The 21,930-nt window shown below is 40.7% G+C and overlaps 1 protein-coding gene across 3 annotated transcripts in view; it reads right to left on the bottom strand.

The window, feature by feature from the left end:
* Window positions 1–21,930, bottom strand: part of TBC1D30 (TBC1 domain family member 30) — a 104,375-nt gene that overhangs the window by 21,209 nt on the left and 61,236 nt on the right. For all 3 annotated transcript variants that reach the window (XM_061130766.1, XM_061130757.1, XM_061130776.1), the window contains 4 exons: window positions 20,789–20,974; window positions 7,008–7,176; window positions 4,853–5,021; window positions 119–224 (listed from right to left, as the gene is read on the bottom strand). In XM_061130766.1, the coding sequence (XP_060986749.1) occupies window positions 119–224; window positions 4,853–5,021; window positions 7,008–7,176; window positions 20,789–20,974 (630 nt within the window). The remainder of the gene's footprint in view (window positions 1–118; window positions 225–4,852; window positions 5,022–7,007; window positions 7,177–20,788; window positions 20,975–21,930) is intronic.

Raw genomic sequence — 21,930 nt, forward strand, 5'->3', positions numbered from 1 at the left:
TACAACATTGTTTAATGAAAGTCATAATAAATATCCATTATTTGTTTCTTTCTTCCTCTGCTTGTTATCAAGGTATTGGGGTCCCCTGAGCCAAGCGGGGCAGGCATTGCCCACTCACCTGCATGAGTTCATGGCTTTCCAGAAGATCATTCTCTAGCATCTCCTGGGTAAGGCGCCCCATGGTGCTATAGAATTCATCTGCTGTCTCACAACATTCTATCTCCCTAGATAAAGAAAGGACAGAAAAAGGAATTGTTTAGGAGACCCCTGCTGTCAGGTACATGCTGCAGACACAAAACATGTTTTCCCTTGCCATCAAATCAACCAAGTTAGCAATCAGCGGAAGTCAGAATCCTGTGATTACACTCACAGTACTGCCTGTGGTAGGCAGAGAACAGATTTTAAAAACGGGAAGGTCAACATAGTGGTACTTATCCCAGGGTGAGTTCCTCTTTTTGCTATGCCGCTCTCCTGACTCACCGCTCCCCCTGTGGCATTTTTATTGCTTCCACGTGACACCTTCTACACATCTGAACACCCATCACTGATCAGAAATAATACCTAAGAAATTGGGTACCCAAGAACAATTATCCCCTGGAGGGAATCTGTTGCTCTCAATCTGCAAACAGCAGTACCACTGACAGACTGAAACCAAACCGCAGTAGAAATGAAAGATGAAACACGCAAGAACTTTATCTGCACATTTCATCAGTCCTCAGGATATTTTCATAGACAGTCTTTCCAGCCCTTCTCAGGACACTGCTGCTAGCTGGAGATTATATTCTGTTATATTTTTTAACTTCTTATTTTGTATTGTTGTGATAGTTTCAGGTGAACACTGAAGGGACCCAGCCATATGTGTATGTATGTATGTATCCATTCTCCCTCAAACTCTCCTCCCATCCAACCTGCCACATAACATTGAGCAGAGTTCCATGTGCTAAATAGTAGGTCCTCGTTGGTTATCCATTTTAAACATAGCAGTTACACCTTGTTTCTTGCATTTGGTTCAACAGGTAAACAAAGAGTGTCACCTGCCATCCTGTGAGACAGGTGAAACTTTAATTCTTCTTCTAGAGAGAGGAGAAAAAGGAATTATCCAAAGCAGCTGCTGCTGCTAAGTCGCTTCAGTCATGTCCGACTCTGTGCGACCCCATAGACGGAAGCCCACCAGGCTCCCCCATCCCTGGGATTCTCCAGGCAAGAACACTGGAGTGGGTTGCCATTTCCGTCTCTAATGCATGAAAGTGAAAAATGAAAGTGAAGTCGCTCAGTCGTGTCCAACTCTTAGCAACCCCATGGACTGCACCCTACGAGGCTCCTCCGTACATGGGATTTTCCAGGCAAGAGTACTGGAGTGGGGTGCCATTGCCTTTTCCGATCCAAAGCAGAGACCTGGGTATTTGTTTTATCTATTACATCATTCTTTGCATAGCAGAAAAACTATTTGCCTTACCAATCATAAGACATACTCTTTGACATATGCTAAGGTTGGGGGATCTCCATAGAGCCAGTCAAAAAAAATATGATCCTGGGAAAATTCCAGCCTCTAGAGTTCTGTTCAAATCACATTGCCACAATCATGTAAGTAAATAAATGAAATGAACTGTTGAAGTGCTGATACAAAAATTTAGAGCAGCATGTGGGCATAAATTGAAAAGTGGTTAAGTTTATCCTGGAGGTGAGGTGGAGAGTGAGGAAGAGAAGTAATGTTTAAGGTGCGTTTTGATAAATATTCTCCAGGTTGACAAGGAGGAAAAAGCATCCCAAACATGTGGATACAGGAGACAGAAGGCCCGACCCGGGGAAATGCATGTAGGTCTACAGATCACAGTGGGGGTGGCTGTATGGCCAGGGGTAGCCAGGGAGAGCTGAGGGTGATGGTGATGGTGTTTAGTCGCTTAGTCGTGTCCAGCTCTTTTGTGACCCCATGGACTGCAGTACGCCAGGCTCCTCAGTTCCCGGGAAGAATACTGGAGTGAGCTGCCATTTCCTCCTTCAGGGGATCTTCTCGACCCAGGGATAGAACCCTTGTCTCCTGTTCTTTACCACTGAGCCACTAGAGAAGCTGAAGGTAGAGAGGTGCAGAGAGCAAATCGCAAAGGCCTCATCTGGCTGCTGAGCCCTCTCAGGACAAGAGTCACTGCAAGGCCTTTAATAGAGAGTGTGGGAACAGAGATGCCACTGGCCAGGCTGCCCCAGAGGCGGCATGGCAAGTGGAGGGTATGATGGGAGGCCACGGAGGACTGTGCCAGGCATGAGACAATGAGGGAGGGAGCCAAGGCAGGCGGGTCAGAGGAGAAAGGACACGTGAAAGAGATGCCGCTGAGACTGTGCTGACGGTCGACGGCTTACATGTTCCACAAGTGCCCTTGTATGAACAAAGGAGGAAATCTCACGTTGCAGAATCAAGGTGACGGGAAGGGCCCCATGGATACGCACACACAAAGCCCTGATGTTACTCAGGTACACAGGACCCAGGGATCACCTGTGTGATGGTCAGGACTTTTCCGATGGACAGTTTCTGGGGAAGACGACAGGCCCGGGAGTCAGATAGAGCCAGGGCTAAATCCTAGCTCTCTCTACTCACAAGCTGTGGGACCCTAAACTAGTTAGTCAGCCTTCCTGGGGCAGTTTTCTCACCTGAAAAGACAGGGAAAATAATCCTACCTACTTCATGGGGTTGTGGGAAGAACTGAGTAAGATAAGTAAGAAGTTTAAACTTCCTAACATAACGACTGCACTACAGGACCTAGATGGTGTGTGTTGGTTGCCTTTCCTTTCAACTAATGAGCTGCCTGCTCAAAACACGTGAAATAATGAGCAAAGACTCTGAAACATTTAAAATTCCACCAGTCTAACCCACAGATTCCTGAGCTTCATAAACAGAAGTCATTTATAATCAGTAGATTCACATTACTAGAAGCACAGATAATAGAGCCAAGGTACCCACAATCAAAATCAGGTCTTTCCACTTAACTAACTAGGTGACATGGGGCAATTTCCTTAACTTCTCTGTGCCTCAGCGATGACATCTATAAAATGGGGATGATAACAGAACCTACCTCCTAGGATGACAGTGAGATTAAATGAGTTAATTTTATATCTACAGTGCTTAGAATCATGCCTGTCCATTGAAAGCACTCTGTGAATATTGGACATTAAGTGTAGCTATTAATATTTCAACAGTGTGACATCCCTGGGATGACCATATTAATAAATTCTGATCCTACAGAATGGATAGATTCTATCTAATCTACTGGATAGATTAGATAGGAATAAAACAAGAACCACCTCTTTTCCTCCTGCCCCATAATCAAGAACTAATAAAAAGGGGACTAGAATCAACCCAGCATAGAGTAAAGTGCTGTAGTATTTTAATCCTACAAGCTAATTACTCAGTAACTATCACGATGGTCAGAGGGTGATACTGCTAATAAACTACCAATGCTCAAACAGTTTACGAGGTAGTAGGTTGGAAATACACGAGTGCAGAAAAAGGCTGACATCGGAAGACAGTAAACAGGTATGTAAATGTCACAACAAATCCCCCACAGGTGAATTTATTTGCCTCACTGAAAAGCTATCTATAGTGAAACAAAGGCAGAGGAGATTGCTACGTGATATTTAAAAACACTTCCACACAACGATTTTTTTTTCATCCCTGAATTGTTATGTGGTGGATTTTTCTTACAAAATTAAAAAATGCTGCAAGTCTCTCAGGAAACAGCTTCCCATCAATAAAAAGGCTACTTAAGAGGTTTCTGAAACAAGACACTGGAAATGATTTATAAGTTCTCTGACCTGTTGTCCATGGGTACCCACTCAAGTCATTTAAAAATAGCTCTAGGAAAGAAACATTAAAAACTTTTCTGCATCTTCAGTTAACTGTAACAATTTCATCCTGATGTCTCTTCCATTACCCAAAAGGCGGATATTTAATGTAATAGTCATAATACATTAGAGATGGGTGAAAATACCCTAGGGTTTTCAGCCCTGATACTAGACAAGAATGTAAGTGAAATCTGTTTGGTGATAATAGACTTCAAATGGAATTAACTCTTGATGAAAGAAAAGAGGTTCCATGTGTTCTACTATTGACTAGGTACCAGGCACCATGCTAGATACCTTTATACATATTATCTCATTTAATTTTATCACATTCCACAAAATACCAACCCTGAATATTTACTGGAAGGACTGATGCTGAAGTTGAAGCTCCAATACTTTTGGATGTGAAGAGCCAATACTTTGGAAAAGACCCTGATGCTGGGAAAATTGAGGGCCGGAGGAGAAGGGGGCAGCAGAGGATGAGATGGTTGGATGGCATCACTGACTCAATGGACATGAGTCTGAGCAAACTCCAGGAGATAGTGAAGGACAGGGAAGCCTGGTGTGCTGCAGTCCACGGGGTCACAGAGTCAGACACGACTAAGCGACTGAACAACAACAAAATAATTATAAGGACTCAAACATAAGTCAAATTGCAGTCTTAACCAACAAACCCACACAGTTGTCTCCAGATCTTTCCGTTCCTCTCCCACCTAAGCCCCTCTCCCTCTCCCCAACCAGGGTTAGGAAAGATGCCAACAGCGTGGTTGCCAGGACGCCAGCACTGAGGGGGAGGAGAACTCCAGGCCTGGAACAGCCCGCCTCCTTCTCTAAAACAGCTTCCACTTGACCCAACATTCACTGATGAGCCGACAGAGAGTTCAGAAGGGAAGCGATTGCACAGCGTCCACCACTTTCTGTTTTCATCACACTTCAATATTGATGGCTATACACATTGGAGAACAAAAGTGCTCTAAGGCTCTCACACCACAGTACAGAATGGGAAGGGGAAATTACTTACTCTCCCAACTTTGCCCAGATAGCCAGCGACACCCGTAGGATGATTTCCGAACCTTCAAAGAAAACTGAATCCCAAATCTTTAAAACTGTGTGGTTAGGGAGACACGTAGCGAAGAGAGTCAGAAACCACTGCATCGTGAAGACATTTGTCAGTGGGGGCTCATATCCACCTGCAATAAAACAAACACTCTAATTTCTGCAGAATTGATCATGTGCAAGATACGAAAATACCCTCTTTCAATCTCTCATGTCCACGCAAATATTGGCTTGGCCAAAAAGTTCCTTCGGGTTTTCCCATACCATCTTACAGGAAAAACCAAAAGAACTTTTTTTGGCCAACCTAATATGTTATGATCTATTTCCTGGCTGATTTTTAAATCTCTCTAAATTCTTGTTCTCTCCTTATTTGGGTGGGGGTAGAGGGAGAACATAGGTGCGTTTAATAAAAATCGCAATACTATGACCTTCACAAATTCTTTGTGACATTTCAGAAATCTTAACCTAAAATTTAACTTGGGTCTACCTACCATGGGGCACAGAAAATCAAGGAGGATGTTCTTCTTATCGAAAACAAGGTAAAAAGAAAGGATTTTAACCTCTCAAAAGTGAAAGCTGATTTCCAAAACCTCCTAAAGCCTACTTTTATTCAAATGCTGCTGATAAAAATAAAATTGCTTATAAGCAATTACTTGTTTACTTGTTAATTTATCCATAGTCCTCAGACCACAATGGAATTAAACCAGAAATCAATAACAGAAAGAAAGCTGGAAAATCCCCAAATACTTGGAGATTAAGCAAAGTAGCATTTTAAAATATTTTTAACTAAACTACATTCAGTTTTAAAGATCTGGGATCCACCTTACTTTGAAGTTTCCGAATTCACTAAAACAACAGAGTCCTCTCACACTCCCCATTATGACTGCATAAGCATGTATTTTAGTGAAATATAAAAATTTAGATGCTAGACTAATCCTTTTTCCAAATTACAGTCAGAAGGTACATTTACCCAAGTACAAGCAAAACAAGATCTGTCCTCCTGTATCCATTTCCTTCCTTCTTACCTACAAACAAAGGAGGATCTTTGTTCACAGGCTAGAATCTAAGGTCACCAAGGCATTTGGGCAAATGTGGAGCCCAGTGAAGTGTATCTGACTCTGGAACAGGCCAATCTGGTCTTGCTGGAAGCTTTATGAAATCCTCACTGGTGCACAAGTATACTACACAGCCAAATTAAATAAGATTACTCCAACTACTTGGAAGAAAATGCTTAGAGACACCTGGGTGTCACTATAATTTCCAGTGTATTTTAATCATAGATGAGATCCTCAAAACCCTTTCAGATTTTCCCAGATTTAAATTCATGGGTCAGGAACTGACAACCATTTAAAGAAAACATAGCAAACTTATTGTATTTTTGGTGCAAGCAAAGTGCAAGCAGTGGGTATGATGATAGCTACGAGCTCGGGTACTTGGGAAGCTGGTCTCCAACTAGATGGTGGAGACTCAGCTACTTGCAGAAACATCTCCATTGCCACCTTAATCAACCCAGTCCCTTCCTTCAGGGCTCAGATTATACCTGGAGGCCAAGAGAGCCCTTCTCCAGTAAGAACTGGTCCATTCATCTCAAGTAAGTCTAGATATCCTTCACATGAATGAATAAAGGAGCATTAAACATCTCAGCCCAAAGGACTGCTTTTATCTCCTACAACCTTATGAAAATACATATTCTGCTCTCCATAACTTCAGTGGTCGAAGCAAAACCACAGGCTTGGCCAAGCTGTACCTGTAGTTCAATTTTAAAGAACTCTTACAGTTTTGATGCCAACTTAGAGCAGTTTAACTAATAGCAAGGCATGGATACCATTCTTTACCTAGAGTACAATACATAATTGGTGAGCTTGTACTGGTGAGGTATTGGGTTCCTGACTGACTTCTTAACCATAACCAGTTAGAGATTCAACATCTGGCCCTCTGTTTGGGTTTTGTTCTTAGTTCTGTTTTTGTTCTCTAGAAATCTATTTCACTGCACCAAGCTCCTACCAACTGAAATATCTGAAAACATGTATTTCCACCATTCAAGGTTTAGGCTCATAGGTACAGTGGTATCAGAAAAGTAAACTATTTTCAAAGGTAAAATAGCATTGAATCATCACTACCTCCACTCTCCTTGTTTGCAGTTTTCTGAAGAGTATCCAGGTGCTGAGATAATTCAGGGAGATTCAGTCTCAAGAGGTCACGGAAGACGGCCATATCCACGGATAGTGCCCGGAGATTGTTGACAAAATAGCTTTCGGGAAGTACCTTGTCAATAAGGTAAATCATAATCTGAAGAAAAAAGATATAGAATAAGATTGCTTCACAAAAACTGCTTGCTATACTAACACGTCCTACATAGAACATATTCAAATTGGCAAAAGACAGCCAAAGCACACCATTCTTTACACATGTCAACACCAAATGTTCTGGATTTTCAAGGGTCCTCTCCACTCCAAGGTAAGGCGTAGGTGGCATACTTGTCTAAGTCAGGGGTCCCCAACCCCAGGGCCATGGACTGGTACCAGCCCTCGGCCAGTTAGGAATCTGGCCACACACAGGTGAGCAGTGGGAGAGCGAGTGAAGCTTCATCTGCTGCTCCCTGTTGTTCATGTTACGGCCTGAACCGTCTCCTCTGCCCAAGCCCCATCCGTGGAAAAACCGTCTTTCATGAAACCAGTCCCCGATGCCAAAAAGGCTGGGGACCACTGGTTTAACTAACTCAGACCCCAAATCTGCTGCTGTCTAAAATTTTTAGCTGGGCCACTAGACCTGAGTTCATCCTGGAAGTAGCTGTGACGATATAACCCTCAGGCTCCCTCTTTGGCCATCTGATGTGAAGAGCTGACTCACTGGAAAAGACCCTGAGGCTGGGAAAGATTGAGGGCAGGAGGAGAAGGGGACGACAGAGGATGAGATGGTTGGATGGCATCACCGACTCAATGGACATGGGTTTGGGTGGACTCCGGGAGTTGGTGGTGGACAGGGAGGCCTGGCGTGCTGCGGTTCATGGGGTCACAAAGAGTCGGACACAACTGAGCGACTGAACTGAACTGAACTGAACTCCCTCTGACAAACCACGGAGCTCACGTTCTCTCAGCACCCAGCAGAAATCTCAAGGTCAGCTCCTTGATGGCAGCACAGTGTCACAACCTTAATCTGAAAACCCAGAGCTGGCCCATCATGGAACATCCCGACTGCAGTAGATCGCAAGATCCACTGACCATCAACCTGAGGTATTTGAACAACTGATGTCAGCTTTTTGTCCACTTCCTCTCCTGGGACAATGCGACAAAGGGTACATTTTGGTTTTGAGCATATGGTACTTTTAAAAATCAGATGAGATTGCCTCATGTTCTTCAAATAACTGTTTTCATCCTAACTTTTCTATTTGTGGTTATCTTTTCTAAGATGTCAAGAACCACTGGAAAGACCCAGAAAAATACACCTGAGTTCTATATGCCAATCTCTGCTCCGTTCCCTGTCAGCTTGAATGCTCTGTGTATGCCCTGCTCCCTAGTAGACCTACACATTTCCCAGAACACAGGAAAGGCAAAATGAAGAGCAAAATCATAGCTGGCCCTATACAGTGGTGGAGAAGTAGTTGTCTCATATTTTTTCATAAAATACTATTTTAAAAAAATTATCTCCCAGATCTGCCAAGGGCCCATATTTCCCTCATCCTTGACTTATAACTTCTACTTTTAGGGTCATAGTTTTGACTAAGTCAACAAGGGTGGGAATACCCTCTCAGAAAGGCCTCCCTGAAGCCTATATTACAGGAGTGACCCAATCCAGGGAGTCACTTTAGCTTTCTTACACAGAGACAGAATTTACCAGGTAAATGTATCATCACCCTAGAAATAAGAGCTTAGCAACAAAAGCAATATATTCAGCTTGTGTGGAGGGAGGAAGTCCTGGAGGAGCCAGGCCAGTTGAGGGGGAGGACAGATTTTTAGCAGAACAGAGGGCTCTGTCAGGGACCTCACACTCTACAGGTAAGGAGAAGAGGAACTGATGGGAACACAAAGACAAAATTTAAACGTAACAGTGTATTATTGCACTTTTCATCTAGAGTAAGTTACATAATACGAAGAAAGATTTTTATGAATTATATAAATGAATTTATCAGGCTTTATGAAAAGATGACAATCCCTCAAAATTATATGAAAACTAGAAAAAAAATTCCAATTATCACAGTAATTCTTCTGACTCAATGAAATTCTCTGTCCAAAGGCATCTCAAAGTCTTAACATAAGACATAAGAGCCAGTTACGTTGCTTCACCTACTCCTGTATTTCAAAGAACAAACATTAGATTAAAAAAAAAAATAGGATAAATAATGGCAATGGAACAAAGATAGTCTCATCAACAAATGGTGCTGGAACAACCCTACACTCTCCACAAAATGTAACTCAAAAGGGATCATGGACCTAAATGTAAAACACAATACTATAAAACTCACAGGAGATAAATATCGCCTAGATGACCTTGGATATGGGAATGACTTTTTACATAAAATACAAAAGGCACAATCCATGAAAGAAATACTTGGGAGGCTAGACTTTATTAAAATTTAAAACTTCTGTTGTGTGAAAGACACTGTCAAGAAGATTAGAAGACAAGCCAGAGATTGGGAGAAAATATTTGAAAAGACACATCTGACAAAGGACTGTCACCCAAAATATACATAGAACTCTTAAAACTTAACAATTATAAGAAAACAAGCAACCCAATTAAAAAATGGACCAAAGACCTCAACAGATACCTTACCAAAGATATTCAGATGGCAAATATACTGTGAAAAGATGCTTCATATCACAGTCATCAGAGAAATTCAAATTAAAACAATGAGATACCACTATGCATTTATTACAATGGCCAAAATTTGGAATGCTGCCCACACCAAATGCTGGTAAGGATATGGAATAACAAGAACTCTAGATTTGCTGGTAGGAATGCAAACTGGTGAAGGCACTTTGTAAGACAGTTTAACAGTTTTTTATAAAATTAAGCACACTCTTCATGCAATCTAGCAATTGTACTCCTTGGTATTTAGCAAAAGGAGATGAAAACTTCTATCCACATAGAAACCTGCATGTGGATTTTTATAGCAGCTTTATTCATAATTACCAAAACTTGGAAGCAACAAAGATGTCCTTCAGTAGGTCCAGAAAATGGAATATTATTCATCACTAAAAAGAAATAAGTGTGCGTGCAAGCTCAGTTGCTTGGTCATGTCCAACTCTTTGCAACCCCATGGACTGGGAGACTGCCAGGCTCCCCTGTTCATAGGATTTTCCAGGTGAGAATACTGAAGTGTGTAGTCATTTCCTACTCCAGGGGATCTTCCTGACCCAGGGATCCAACCAGCATCTCTTATGTCTCCTGCACTGGCGGGGGGTATATGGAAAATTTCTGTCTCTTCCTCTAAATTTTTATTTCAACCTGAAACTGCTCCTTAAAATGAAGTTTTAAAAAAATAATGGGGAAGATTCAAATTTTTTTTTAAGATTCAAATTTTTAACAAACAGTTAAATCTTTGTTTTTAACTACTTTCAAAACTCTGTTTTTTACTATTTTAAAAACCTAAGTTACTAAGAAAAAACAATAAATGCAAAAAAGCAGGGAAAATGGTTTACCTACTCTGATAAACTATTTATTTCCCTATTAACTAAAACTTAGAGAGGCCAAAATAGCCCCTAGAAAAACACTGATATCCAATAATTCCCTTAGCATAGGAACTATCTTCAGGAATCCAACCTTTGTCTGCATATTGAATGTCTAACCACAAGATTTCCAAATGATGATGATGTAATTTCATTCCACAGAGTTCATTTTCTTAGAGGTAGAAATATAAATATTCAATTCCTCAGCTTTGTCTAATTCATCTTTTTATGTGAATTTTTAGCTTCTCAAGTATCACTGAGATTCATGACTTGATTGGCAAGTACATCCTGTATCCCAAACCTCTCTACCCCACTCCCTAACCTGAATTGTTCATTTCAGCTTTTCAAATAAACAGTTCTCATTCCATAGTCGTGCAAATTACACCTGGGGAAAAAACCGAGTAAATCATACAGAATGAATAAACAAAATTGCTTTTAATAAAAAATGATCTAAACTCATGTATTTGTCACTGCCTCCCCCACTTCCACCCCTAACTATGTGATACACAAGTAGCTTCAAAGCTGCTTCCTTAAATACATCAATGAAAAATCTGAGAGGGTGAATACAGATTGAGATCATGTCAGGATGGATTTATAATTAATTCCAACACAATGTGTATAAAACCAAGAGAAAAACATGCTCATTTTTCCATATGACATAAAGTGAGTTACTGAGACTATCACTAAGGTTCAGTTCAGTTCAGTCGCTCAGCCGTGTCCGACTCTTTGCGACCCCATGAACCACAGCACGCCAGGCCTCCCTGCCCATCACCAACTCCTGGAGTCCACCCAAACCCATGTCCATCAAGTCAGTGATGCCATCCAGCCATCTCATCCTCTGTCGTCCCCTTCTCCTGCCCTCAATCTTTCCCAGCATCAGGGTATTTTCCAATGAGTTAGCTCTTCGCATCAGGTGGCCAAAGTATTGGAGTTTCAGCTTCAACATCAGTCCTTCCAATGAACACCCAGGACTGATCTCCTTTAGGATGGACTGGCTGGATCTCCTTGCAGTCCAAGGGACTCTCAAGATCCTTCTTAAACACCACAGTTCAAAAGCATCAATTCTTTGACACTCAGCTTTCTTTATAATCCAACTCTGACATCCATTCATGACCACTGGAAAAACCATAGCCTTGACCAGACAGACCTTTGTTGGCAAAGTAATGTCTCTGCTTTTAATGTGCTGTCTAGGTTGGTCATAACTGTCCTTTCAAGGAGTAAGCGTCTTTTAACTTCATGGCTGCAATCACCATCTGCAGTGACTTTGGAGCCCAGAAAAATACACTTGATCTTAGCCAAAAGGCCGAGAAGCGATGGAGCCCAGAAAAATAAAGTCAGCTACTGTGTCCACTGTTTCCCCATCTATTCGCCATGAAGTGATGGAACAGGATGCCATGATCTTAGTTTTCTGAATGTTGAGTTTTAAGCCAACTTTCCCACTCTCCTCTTTCACTTTCATCAAGAGGCTCTTTAGTTCTTCTTCACTTTCTGCCATAAGGGTGGTGTCATCTGCATATCTGAGGTTATTGATATTTCTCCCAGCAATATTGATTCCAGCTTGTGCTTCTTCCAGCCCAGCATTTCTCATGATGTACTCTGCATGTAAGTTAAATAAGCAGGGTGACAATATACAGCCTTGACACACTCCTTTTCCTATTTGGAACCAGTCTGTTGTTCCATGTCCAGTTCTAACTGTTGCTTCCTGACCTGCATACAGGTTTCCCAAGAGGCAGGTCAGGTGGTCTGGTATTCCCATCTCCCTCAGAATTTTCCACAGTTTATTGTGATCCACACAGTCAAAGGATTTGGCATAGTCAATAAAGCAGAAATACATGTTTTTCTGGAACTCTGTTGCTTTTTTGATGATCCAGCAGATGTTGGCAATTTGATCTTTGGTTCCTCTGCCTTTTCTAAAACCATCTTGAACATCTGGAAGTTCACGGTTCACGTATTGCTGAAGCCTGGCTTGGAGAATTTTGAGCATTACTTTACTAGCGTGTGAGATGAGTGCAATTGTGTGGTAGTTTGAGCATTCTTTGGCATTGCCTTCTTTGGGATTGGAATGAAAACTGACCTTTTCCAGTCCTGTGGCCACTGCTGAGTATTCCAAATTTGCTGGCATATTGAGTGCAGCACTTTCACAGCATCATCTTTTAGGATTTGAAATAGCTCAACTGGAACTTCATCATTTCCACTAGCTTTGTTCGTAGTGATGCTTTCTAAGGCCCACTTGACTTCACATTCCAGGATGTCTGGCTCTAGGTGAGTGATCACACCATCATGATTATCTGGGTCATGAAGATCTTTTTTGTACAGCTCTTCTGTGTATTCTTGCCACCTCTTCTTAATATCTTCTGTTTCTGTTAGGTCCGTACCATTTCTGTCCTTTATTGTGCCCATCTTGCATGAAATGTTCCCTTGGTATCTCTAATTTTCTTGAAGAGATCTCTAGTCTTTCTCATTCTACTGTTTTCCTCTATTTCTTTGCATTGATTGCTGAGGAAGGCTTTCTTATCTCTCCTTGCTATTCTTTGGAACTCTGCATTCAAATGGGTATATCTTTCCTTTCCCTTTTTTCCTTTGCTTTTTGCTTCACTTCTTTTCACAGCTATTTGTAAGGCCTCCTCGGACAGCCATTTTGCTTTTTTGCATTTCTTTATCTTGGGGATAGTCTTGATTCCTGTCTTCTGTACAATGTCACAAACCTCCATCCATAGTTCATCAGGCACTCTGTCTATCAGATCTAGTCCCTTAAATCTATTTCTCACTTCCACTGTATAGTCATAAGGGATTTGATTTAGGTCATACCTGAATGGTCCAGTGGCTTTCTCCGCTTTCTTCAATTTCAGTCTGAATTTGGCAATAAGGAGTTCATGATCCAAGCCACAGTCAGCTCCCGGTCTTGTTTTTGCTGACTGTATAGAGCTTCTCCATCTTTGGCTGCAAAGGATATAATCAATCTGATTTCGGTGTTGACCATCTGGTGATGTCCATGTGTAGAGTCTTCTCTTGTGTTGTTGTAAGAGGGGATTTGCTATAACCAGTGTGTTCTCTTGGCAGAACGCTATTAGCCTTTGCCCTGCTTCCTTCTGTACTCCAAGGCCAAATCTGCCTGTTACTCCAGGTGTTTCTTGACTTCCTACTTTTGCATTCCAGTCCTTTATAGTGAAAAGGACATCTTTTTTGGGATGTTAGTTCTAGAACGTCTTGTAGGTCTTCATAGAACTGTTCAGCTTCTTCAGAGTTACTGATCACTAAGGTATGCACTATAATTAAACAGAATTGGGAGGAGCAGGATCTTGAATACAAAGACTAAGTATTTATCCCATCCATCTAACAACACTGCAATCAACAACAGTTTCAGGGTTCAAATACAAATTAGCAACCCTATATCACCCCAAGCAAATAAGGCCGTGGCCATCCTTGACCCCTGAAATCCTTCATTTCTCATAAACACTTTTTGTGATGACTTACTGAGTCATATTCAGACCAGAAGTTTAGCTTACTAACGTCCCATCTCAAAATGTTTCCAGAAATTTTTTTTTTTTACTAAAAACAGGCCCTAGACATCAGAGATTAAAAGATTAGCCATTTCATTCAATTTCATAACCTTTCTCCACACAAGCACCTTTCAGCAGACATTCACTTGAAGCCTATTTCCTTCACACCTCACCCCAGATATGAAAGCAACCTGTTAAGAAAATCCAACCAGGGACTTCCCTGGTTGTCCAGTGGTTAAGACTTCACCTTCCAATGCAAGAGGTGCAGGTTCAATGCCTAGTGGGGGAGCTAAGATCCCATATGCCTTGGGGCCAAAACAAAACATAAAACAGAAGCAATACTGTAACAAATTCAATAAAAACTTTAAAAATGGTCAACATCAAAAAAAAAAGAAGAACAACCAACCAGAATTAAGTATAACAAATAAGGCAATTTGTTGTCACATAGGAAGTAAAGCCTTGGCTACAAAATTCTGACAAATACTAGGACTGTTATGGAGACGGCGATGGCACCCTGTTTCAGTACTCTTGCCTGGAGAATCCCAGGGACGGGGGAGCCTGGCGGGCTGACATCCATGGGGTCGCATAGAGTAGGACACGACTGAAGTGACTTAGCAGCAGCAGCAGCAGGACTTTTAAGCATACCTTGAGGTAACATAGTCTACTGAAATCTTTTATGAGGCCCGATATGATTAGGATAAGGGAGAGCGAAAGTGAATCTCTGCCGGTCTAAAGGGTGTAAAGGTATATTTAAAAAGCAATCTTGTGAATCAGTAATAATAATGTGCCAATTTTGAGGAACAGTAATAGGTGATGGGATCTCTGGTTGCAAAAAAGAGCAAGATTCTTCAATATGTTTCTATTTTAATTGTGTGTTTATAAGTTCTTTAGTAGCTTGTAATTTTTCTTTCATAAGGGGCCATTGCTTTGTCCAAATAGGCTCATAATTTTTCTTAGTTATATTAATAATTGTTTTGTTTGTTAAATGAGCAGTGGCCCCTAGGAAAAATGTGGAATGCATATCTGAGTTTGCCATTGTATAAGTAAGTCCCTTCCTATTAGATTAAAGGGTACATTTATCACATAAGGTTTTAATGTTGCAGGTTGGCCTTCTGGTCCCTCACATGAGTATATTTGAACACTTTGATAAACTTCTTGTACTTTAATTTGAGAAATTCTTGCAATTTGGTGAGAGACCTTTTGTACAGGCCAGGATTTCGGCCATAAATGGTTGGAAATAATAGTAATATCAGATCCAGTGTCGAGGAGACCAGAAAATCTTTTACCATTAATTTTGATATTTATATTTGGTTGGGCATACTCAGATACTAATGATGTCCACAAAGATTGTTTTTGATCTGTACTTTCAAACCCATCTGCCCATACATTATTAGAGGAATTAATAGAAATGTAAGGTAAAAGAAGTAATTGAGCAATTTTGTCCCCCTTTTTGAATTGCCATAGAATCTGAGATGACATCAGAATTTGAATCTCTCCTTTATAATCTGAATCAATTATTTCAGGGTGAACAGTAATTCCTTTAGAAGTCAGACTAGATCGGCCAAGCAAAAGACCAAAAGTTTGTGGGGGCAGGGGTCCAAAAAGTCTGGTAGGCACTCTAGTAGGGACTGCTTGAGGGTAAAGGAAAAAATCATTTAGGGCTGGTATATCGACGGCAGCACTGCTAGATGTTGAGGGTTTGAGGGAAAAGATAGAATTTGCCCCTGGTTTTTGTTGTAGGGGACCTGGGGGGTCCCCTGTTTGGAGTTTCCCAGAATAGGTTTTCCATCAATATCAAATTTAAATTTACAACTTTTGGCCCAGTGCATTCTTCTACGGCAGTGAGGGCAAATTTTTTGGTATTTTATTAGCCTTCTTAGGGCAGCCCCTTTTTAAATGATTTTTATCTCCACAATTAAAGCATCTTTCATTTTCCTTTCTAAAGGCAGTAGCCATTGCCTCAATCAGCATTTGTATCTTTTGAGTTTCTGATCCTAGATTGCAATAAGCTTTCAAATAATCAATAATAATCTTAGTCTCACAAATTGCAGCTATAGCTCTTTGACATTTTTGATTTGCATTCTCATAAGCAAGTAATTTTTCTAGCTGTTTTTTGGTTTCTTCTCCGATTACAGTACAGGAAATAGCAGCTTCTAATCTAGTTTAAAAATTAGCATAACTTTTCATTAGGTTCCAACAAATGAGAGACTTTTGGATTTGTGACTGTTGGCAGAGGAGAAGCATTTGGAGCAGCCGGGGCAGGGCTAGTAAGAAAATTTTGAGATATTTTATATTGTTTTAATTGGGCCTTTTGTAAAGTTTAATCATTTAATTTATATTTATGTAATAAGTGTTCTGTCTGTTGCTGACTATTGGAAGGGCTAGAATGTACCTTGAAATGGCAGAATTATAGCTTTAATAAGAGCCCATAGGGGCTAGAGATCAATTGGAATATTTTTTCCTTATTTGGCTGCTCATTTAACATTTTCTTTGACCTGGAGCCAAATTTCTAAATCAAAACTGCATTTATCAGGAAACTAAGGATTATGTTCAACTACTGTTTGAAGGCAAGCCTCTATTGATTGCCGTGAAGCCAGAAGTCCCTGAAATTTAAACAAATGGTGAAGTAAAGTAGAAAAATAATGGGGCTGGCCAGCCGTTTAACCCATGCCTTAGTACTTACCGACCTCAATAGGTCCCTGAGTCACTCCGCCCGATATGCCACGTATACCAGTGTCCCTGTTCTTGGCGCCATATCTAACCCTAACCCTAACCCTAACCCGCCATATCTAAGAAACTAATCTTACAGGGAAAGGATATACTTCTATTTCTCCAGATGGATCCAACGAGCTCACATGACTTCCTCTTCAGAAGATTCAACCTAAGGGGGTCCCCAGCATTCAGACTAGAGATGAAACAGCAAAAAACCCAGGAAGAAAGAATTCCAATATAAGCCATGGCAACGTTAAAAATTTCTAAAAAACGCGGCACTCGACATCATCGACCTTATGATCTCCCTACTTGGGGACAGATAAAAACCCTTACTAACTAAACTGAAAACCTGATTTCTCAACAGGGAATGCCTCGGAATCCTAAAAATATTTTTCTTCGCTATGCTTGCTTTGCTTGCTTTTGCTTCCCCCGCTCAGGCTGACCTGATTGATCACACTTACTGGGCTTATATACCTAACCCCCCTTTTTTATTGTAGGTTGTAAAATGGACAGATATAGAACCAATCACATCCACTAATGAGTCAACACATATGCCCCCTCCTTGGAACTGGAGGGGCCCTCTCATCCTGAAGAAAAAGAAAAACTAATTAATATCGTTCTAGGTTATGAAGTCCTTCCTTTATGTATGGGCCCAGCAGAATTATGTATAAATGTTAGTCGACAAACTTGGGCTTTCGTCCTGACTCCAGAAAAGGATTTTCGGACACTACTTGGATTATTTACTGCCCTTTCTTTGTCAGTGAACCATGTTTATACTACTGAAACTTTAGGGAAAGAATTAGGGAAAGAACAAAGAACAACATGCCAAGGGTTTACTAATAAGAACTTTAAATATATTCCTGATCATTGGGACAAATGTCAGGCCAAACCAGGAAAATTAATGTTTATAGCTAATCATACAATTGTCAATTGGGGAACCCATAGTATGTGGTTATTGAACTGCTCAGATGATATTAACAATACTATGTATGATTACATTACTCAAGTAACATGGAAGGTTACTAATACTACAATGGAACATTACCATGACAGAGGACTTCTTGGCTAGCTTGATGATGGAATGGCCCCCACCTCGTCCTCGAATCATCTTTGATAAACAGATTGGGCCTAAACAATGGGACATCTGAAAACTTGCTGCAAACACCGAAGAACTTGGGACTTGGACCAGACATTCCACAGGGACCAATCATAGCTATAGCAATTATTTCTTTCGCTATAATCGATCATATTTTATACAAGCCTATGTTCCATTTCCTTTTGTTATAGCTATAGGAAACTTAAATTCAATAAGACTATACGTTTTGTAACTTGCATAAATTGCAGATTATATACTTGTCTTAACTCCTCTATTTCCTTAAGATATGATTCTCTTTTAATTCTTCGATCTCGACGTAGTCTATGGTTACCAATAAATCTCCAACGGCCCTGGGAAGAAGGTCCCATGGCTGGACTTGCTTCCCGGTTGCTTACTAAATTGCTCTAGCGATGTAAACGATTCATTGGATGACTGATTCTTGGCATTATAGGATTAATAACTATTTGCACCATTGCTGTCATCACTAGCTAATACTTAGCTGTCATCACTAGCGTTACTTTACAAACCTCAATTCAAACACATAATTTTATCCAAAATTGGACTAAAAATGCTCATACTATGTGGGCCACTCAGTCTCAAATAGATGAGGATATTAAAAAAGAAATACAGGAACTGAAAACAGCCATCGAATGGGTTGGAGATCAATTAACAGATGTACAAAAACAGGTGATGCTAAAATGTGACCGGAATTCTACTCAATTTTGTGTTACTCCTGTTCATTTTAATAATAGTGCCTGCAACTGGGAACAAATCAAGTTTCATTTACAAAACATACATGATAATGCCTCTCTGAGTGTACAATTATTACAAAAAGAAATATTTGAAACCTTTTCTAATAATCTGCCCTCTTCCATTGATATGGAAACTTTAGCTAAACAATTAGCTGATCAATTGTCTGGGCTAGACCCACGTGGATGGTTTCAAAGTCTTACTCATAGCATTGGATCTGGAACCATAATTTTGGTGATTGTCTTAACAATTATATTTGTTGTCTACCGTTGCCTTCATGCAAAGATTGTCAAAACTAAACAAACTCTGATGGTCAGAACTCTTCTTACAAATATTATAAATAAATAAGGGAGAATTGTCAGGGAATGTTTGACGGGAGGATTCCTACATGCTGTCTCTCATGAGTCCTTTGTCCCTCTTCAAGCGGAACAGCACACTGCTCCCAGGGACTGAGGTCATTGTGTGAGGCAAGCATGAGTCTCCTTTAGTAAACATTCTCCTTAGGACAAAACAGCTTAATCTCCTTCCCCTTTCTTGAGATATGGATTGTCTCCTGACCTTGTGACTAACATTACCCCTTGTTCCCTTGGTAACGGTTGCTGTACATTTGGTTTTCTGATCTCTATCATTCCCGAAAGAAGTTTCTTGTACTGCAGCCTAGATATACTCATAGGAAAATCATTAAAGCACCTTTGCTCCATCAGAGCTTAGGTCCCTGGGTCTTTTTTGTCTCTCTCTCTCTCTCTCTTTCACTTTCTTATCGTCGACTCCGCACCACAAGGTTCTGGTCCATTAAAGGACCCCAACAGCAATTTAGAGCATGACCCCCCAGAATCTACACCTGCTGGCAGTCACACTCTTGTATAAGCCCTGCCCCTTAAACAGGAGCTGGACCTAGCGACTGGCTTCTAATAAATAAAACATGGCAGAAGTTTCTGTGTGAGACAGGCAGCTCCACCTGGTGCTCTGTGCCAACCAGGAGGGGTGGGTGGGGTGGGAGGTGGGAAGGAGGTGCAAGGAGAAGGGGACGTGTGTATGCTTATGCTGACCCATGTATGGCAGAAACCAACACATCGTTGTAAAGCAATTATTCGCCAATTAAAAATAGATTAAAAAAAATAAAACATGGCAAAAATGATGGAATGTCACTTCTAACACTAGGCTGCAGATCTGTAACATAGTCTCCTCTGACCTGTTCTCTTTTACTCTCTTGCTCACTCTAAGGAATGCCAGCCACCATGCAGCACAATGGAAAGGCCCCCAGAGCAGAGAACAACATCCAGCAAAAAACTGAGACCCTCAGTCCAGAAGTCTGTGGGGAGTGAAACCTTCCCAAGGATCACGCGAATGAACTTGGAAGCCAGTGCTCTTCCCACTCAACTGAGCCTTCGGAGGAGACTAAAGCCCTAGCTGAGAGTTTGAATGCCACGATCATGTGACTCTGAGCCAGCTAAGCTGTGCCCAGATTCCTGACTCAGAGAAACTGGGAGGTCATACACATTTGCTGTTTGAAGCAACGGATTTGCTATGCAGCACTGGGTCATCAATATAAGTAGTACTGAATTTGGTTTAAAAATATGATGTCTCAGGGATTTCTCTGGTAGTCCAGTGTAAAGACTCCGAGCTCCCAACACAGGGAACGTGGATTCAGTACCTGGTTGGGGAAGTAAGATCCCACATGCGGCACAGCAGAGAGAGAGAGAGAAAGAAAGATCCGTTCCCCCACCCTCATCCTCAGAAAGCCGTGTGTGTGTGTGTGTGTGTGTGTGTGTGTGTGTGTGTGTGTGTGTGTGTGTGTGTGTGTGTCCTAGAGACGGAAATGGCAACCCACTCCAGTATTCTTGTCTGGAGAATCCCGTGGACAGAGGAGCCTAGTGGGCTACAGTCTATGGGGTTGCAGAGAGTCGGACACAACTAACCAACTAACACACACACACACACATATATATGTCCTTATATGTCTCATAAGGGAGTTAAAAACATAATCATTCTCCTCAAATTTGGCAGCTACAGAAGTTTGTCCTATGACCAGGCTTTAACCTGGGGAAATCATGGATAATCAGAAAGATACAGTAAATACTTTGGAAGGAGGTGGGGCATCAGGGAAGAGAAACCTCAGTTCCAGTATTTCACTCTCTGAAGAATTTCAGTTGCCTTCTTCAGAGTCTGATACTCACTTTCAGAGCATCGCCTTCATTGCCTTCCACTACTTCCAGAATCAGTGCAGCCAGGATGTTAAAGCCTTGGCAATACCCGACATTCTTGTTCCATCGGGCATAAGCCAGAAGGACACGCTTCAATACGACCCTGTCCTGCTCGGCCTCCTGGCCACAGTACGAACTGCAGCCTGTGCGGTGAAGATCCTAAAACGAGAGGGAAAACAATATTTTTTAAAATAACTCCTTATACTCTCTCTAAAAGAAAAAAAAAAACTTTCATTTTTTTCTTTGTCTCGGCATTAAGTCAGATTATCAAAATGGATTTTAGTTTTTAAAATATATAAGCAACTTATATACATGGACCAAAGCTTGTATCTTTTAGTTTTCTAATATGCTGAGGCATTTTCGAGGGGAATTTCAGTCAGGCAAATTTTCTACCAAAAGTATTGCCAGAGTTAACACAAAAAGACCCTCAGAATTAACAAATATAACATCAGGCTTTCAAATAAATTGACAGTTTATTTTAATGATACATCTCAAATAAAACAAGTCATTTCAACACATGTATGATAGATGCTAACATTGTTTCTGTCTACAAAAAAAAGATATGTATATGTATATATATAAATATTTAGCTATCAAAACTCCAAAGAGTATTCAGGAGCAAAATGCAACCAGTACCAAAAAGACACAGAAAAATCATTCTGTCCAATTTGTTTTATAAATATGTATAAAAGGACAGAAACATTTGCTGTGCTTTAATATATAATGAAGGCAATACCTATAATTATCAGCAGAGACTATGATTTTCAGGACATACTCACTTTAGTGACATATTCATTTCAACGAGAAAAAAAGATTCTCTTAATAACATGATTCTTACAAGACATGCATTGCCTTAACTCACCACTTAAATAGAAAGAAAGTATTTCAAATATGGAATACTTCATCTCTAGGGAACACATACTGAAACTACAAACAAACAGCTCAAATGTGCATAATGCAGGGGCTTTTCAAGCATATTACAGTATAAAATTTCATTTTTTTGAAACTTGTCTGAAACACAAGTAAGATCAAAATATAGCTCTTTTTAGTTAGTACTTGCTCCTGAAAAAAAATATTTTCAAATCTGTCAAAACATTAGCCAACTTCTGGTGACC

Source organism: Dama dama, chromosome 3, assembly GCF_033118175.1.
Source record: "Dama dama isolate Ldn47 chromosome 3, ASM3311817v1, whole genome shotgun sequence".
Lineage (NCBI taxonomy): Eukaryota > Metazoa > Chordata > Mammalia > Artiodactyla > Cervidae > Dama > Dama dama.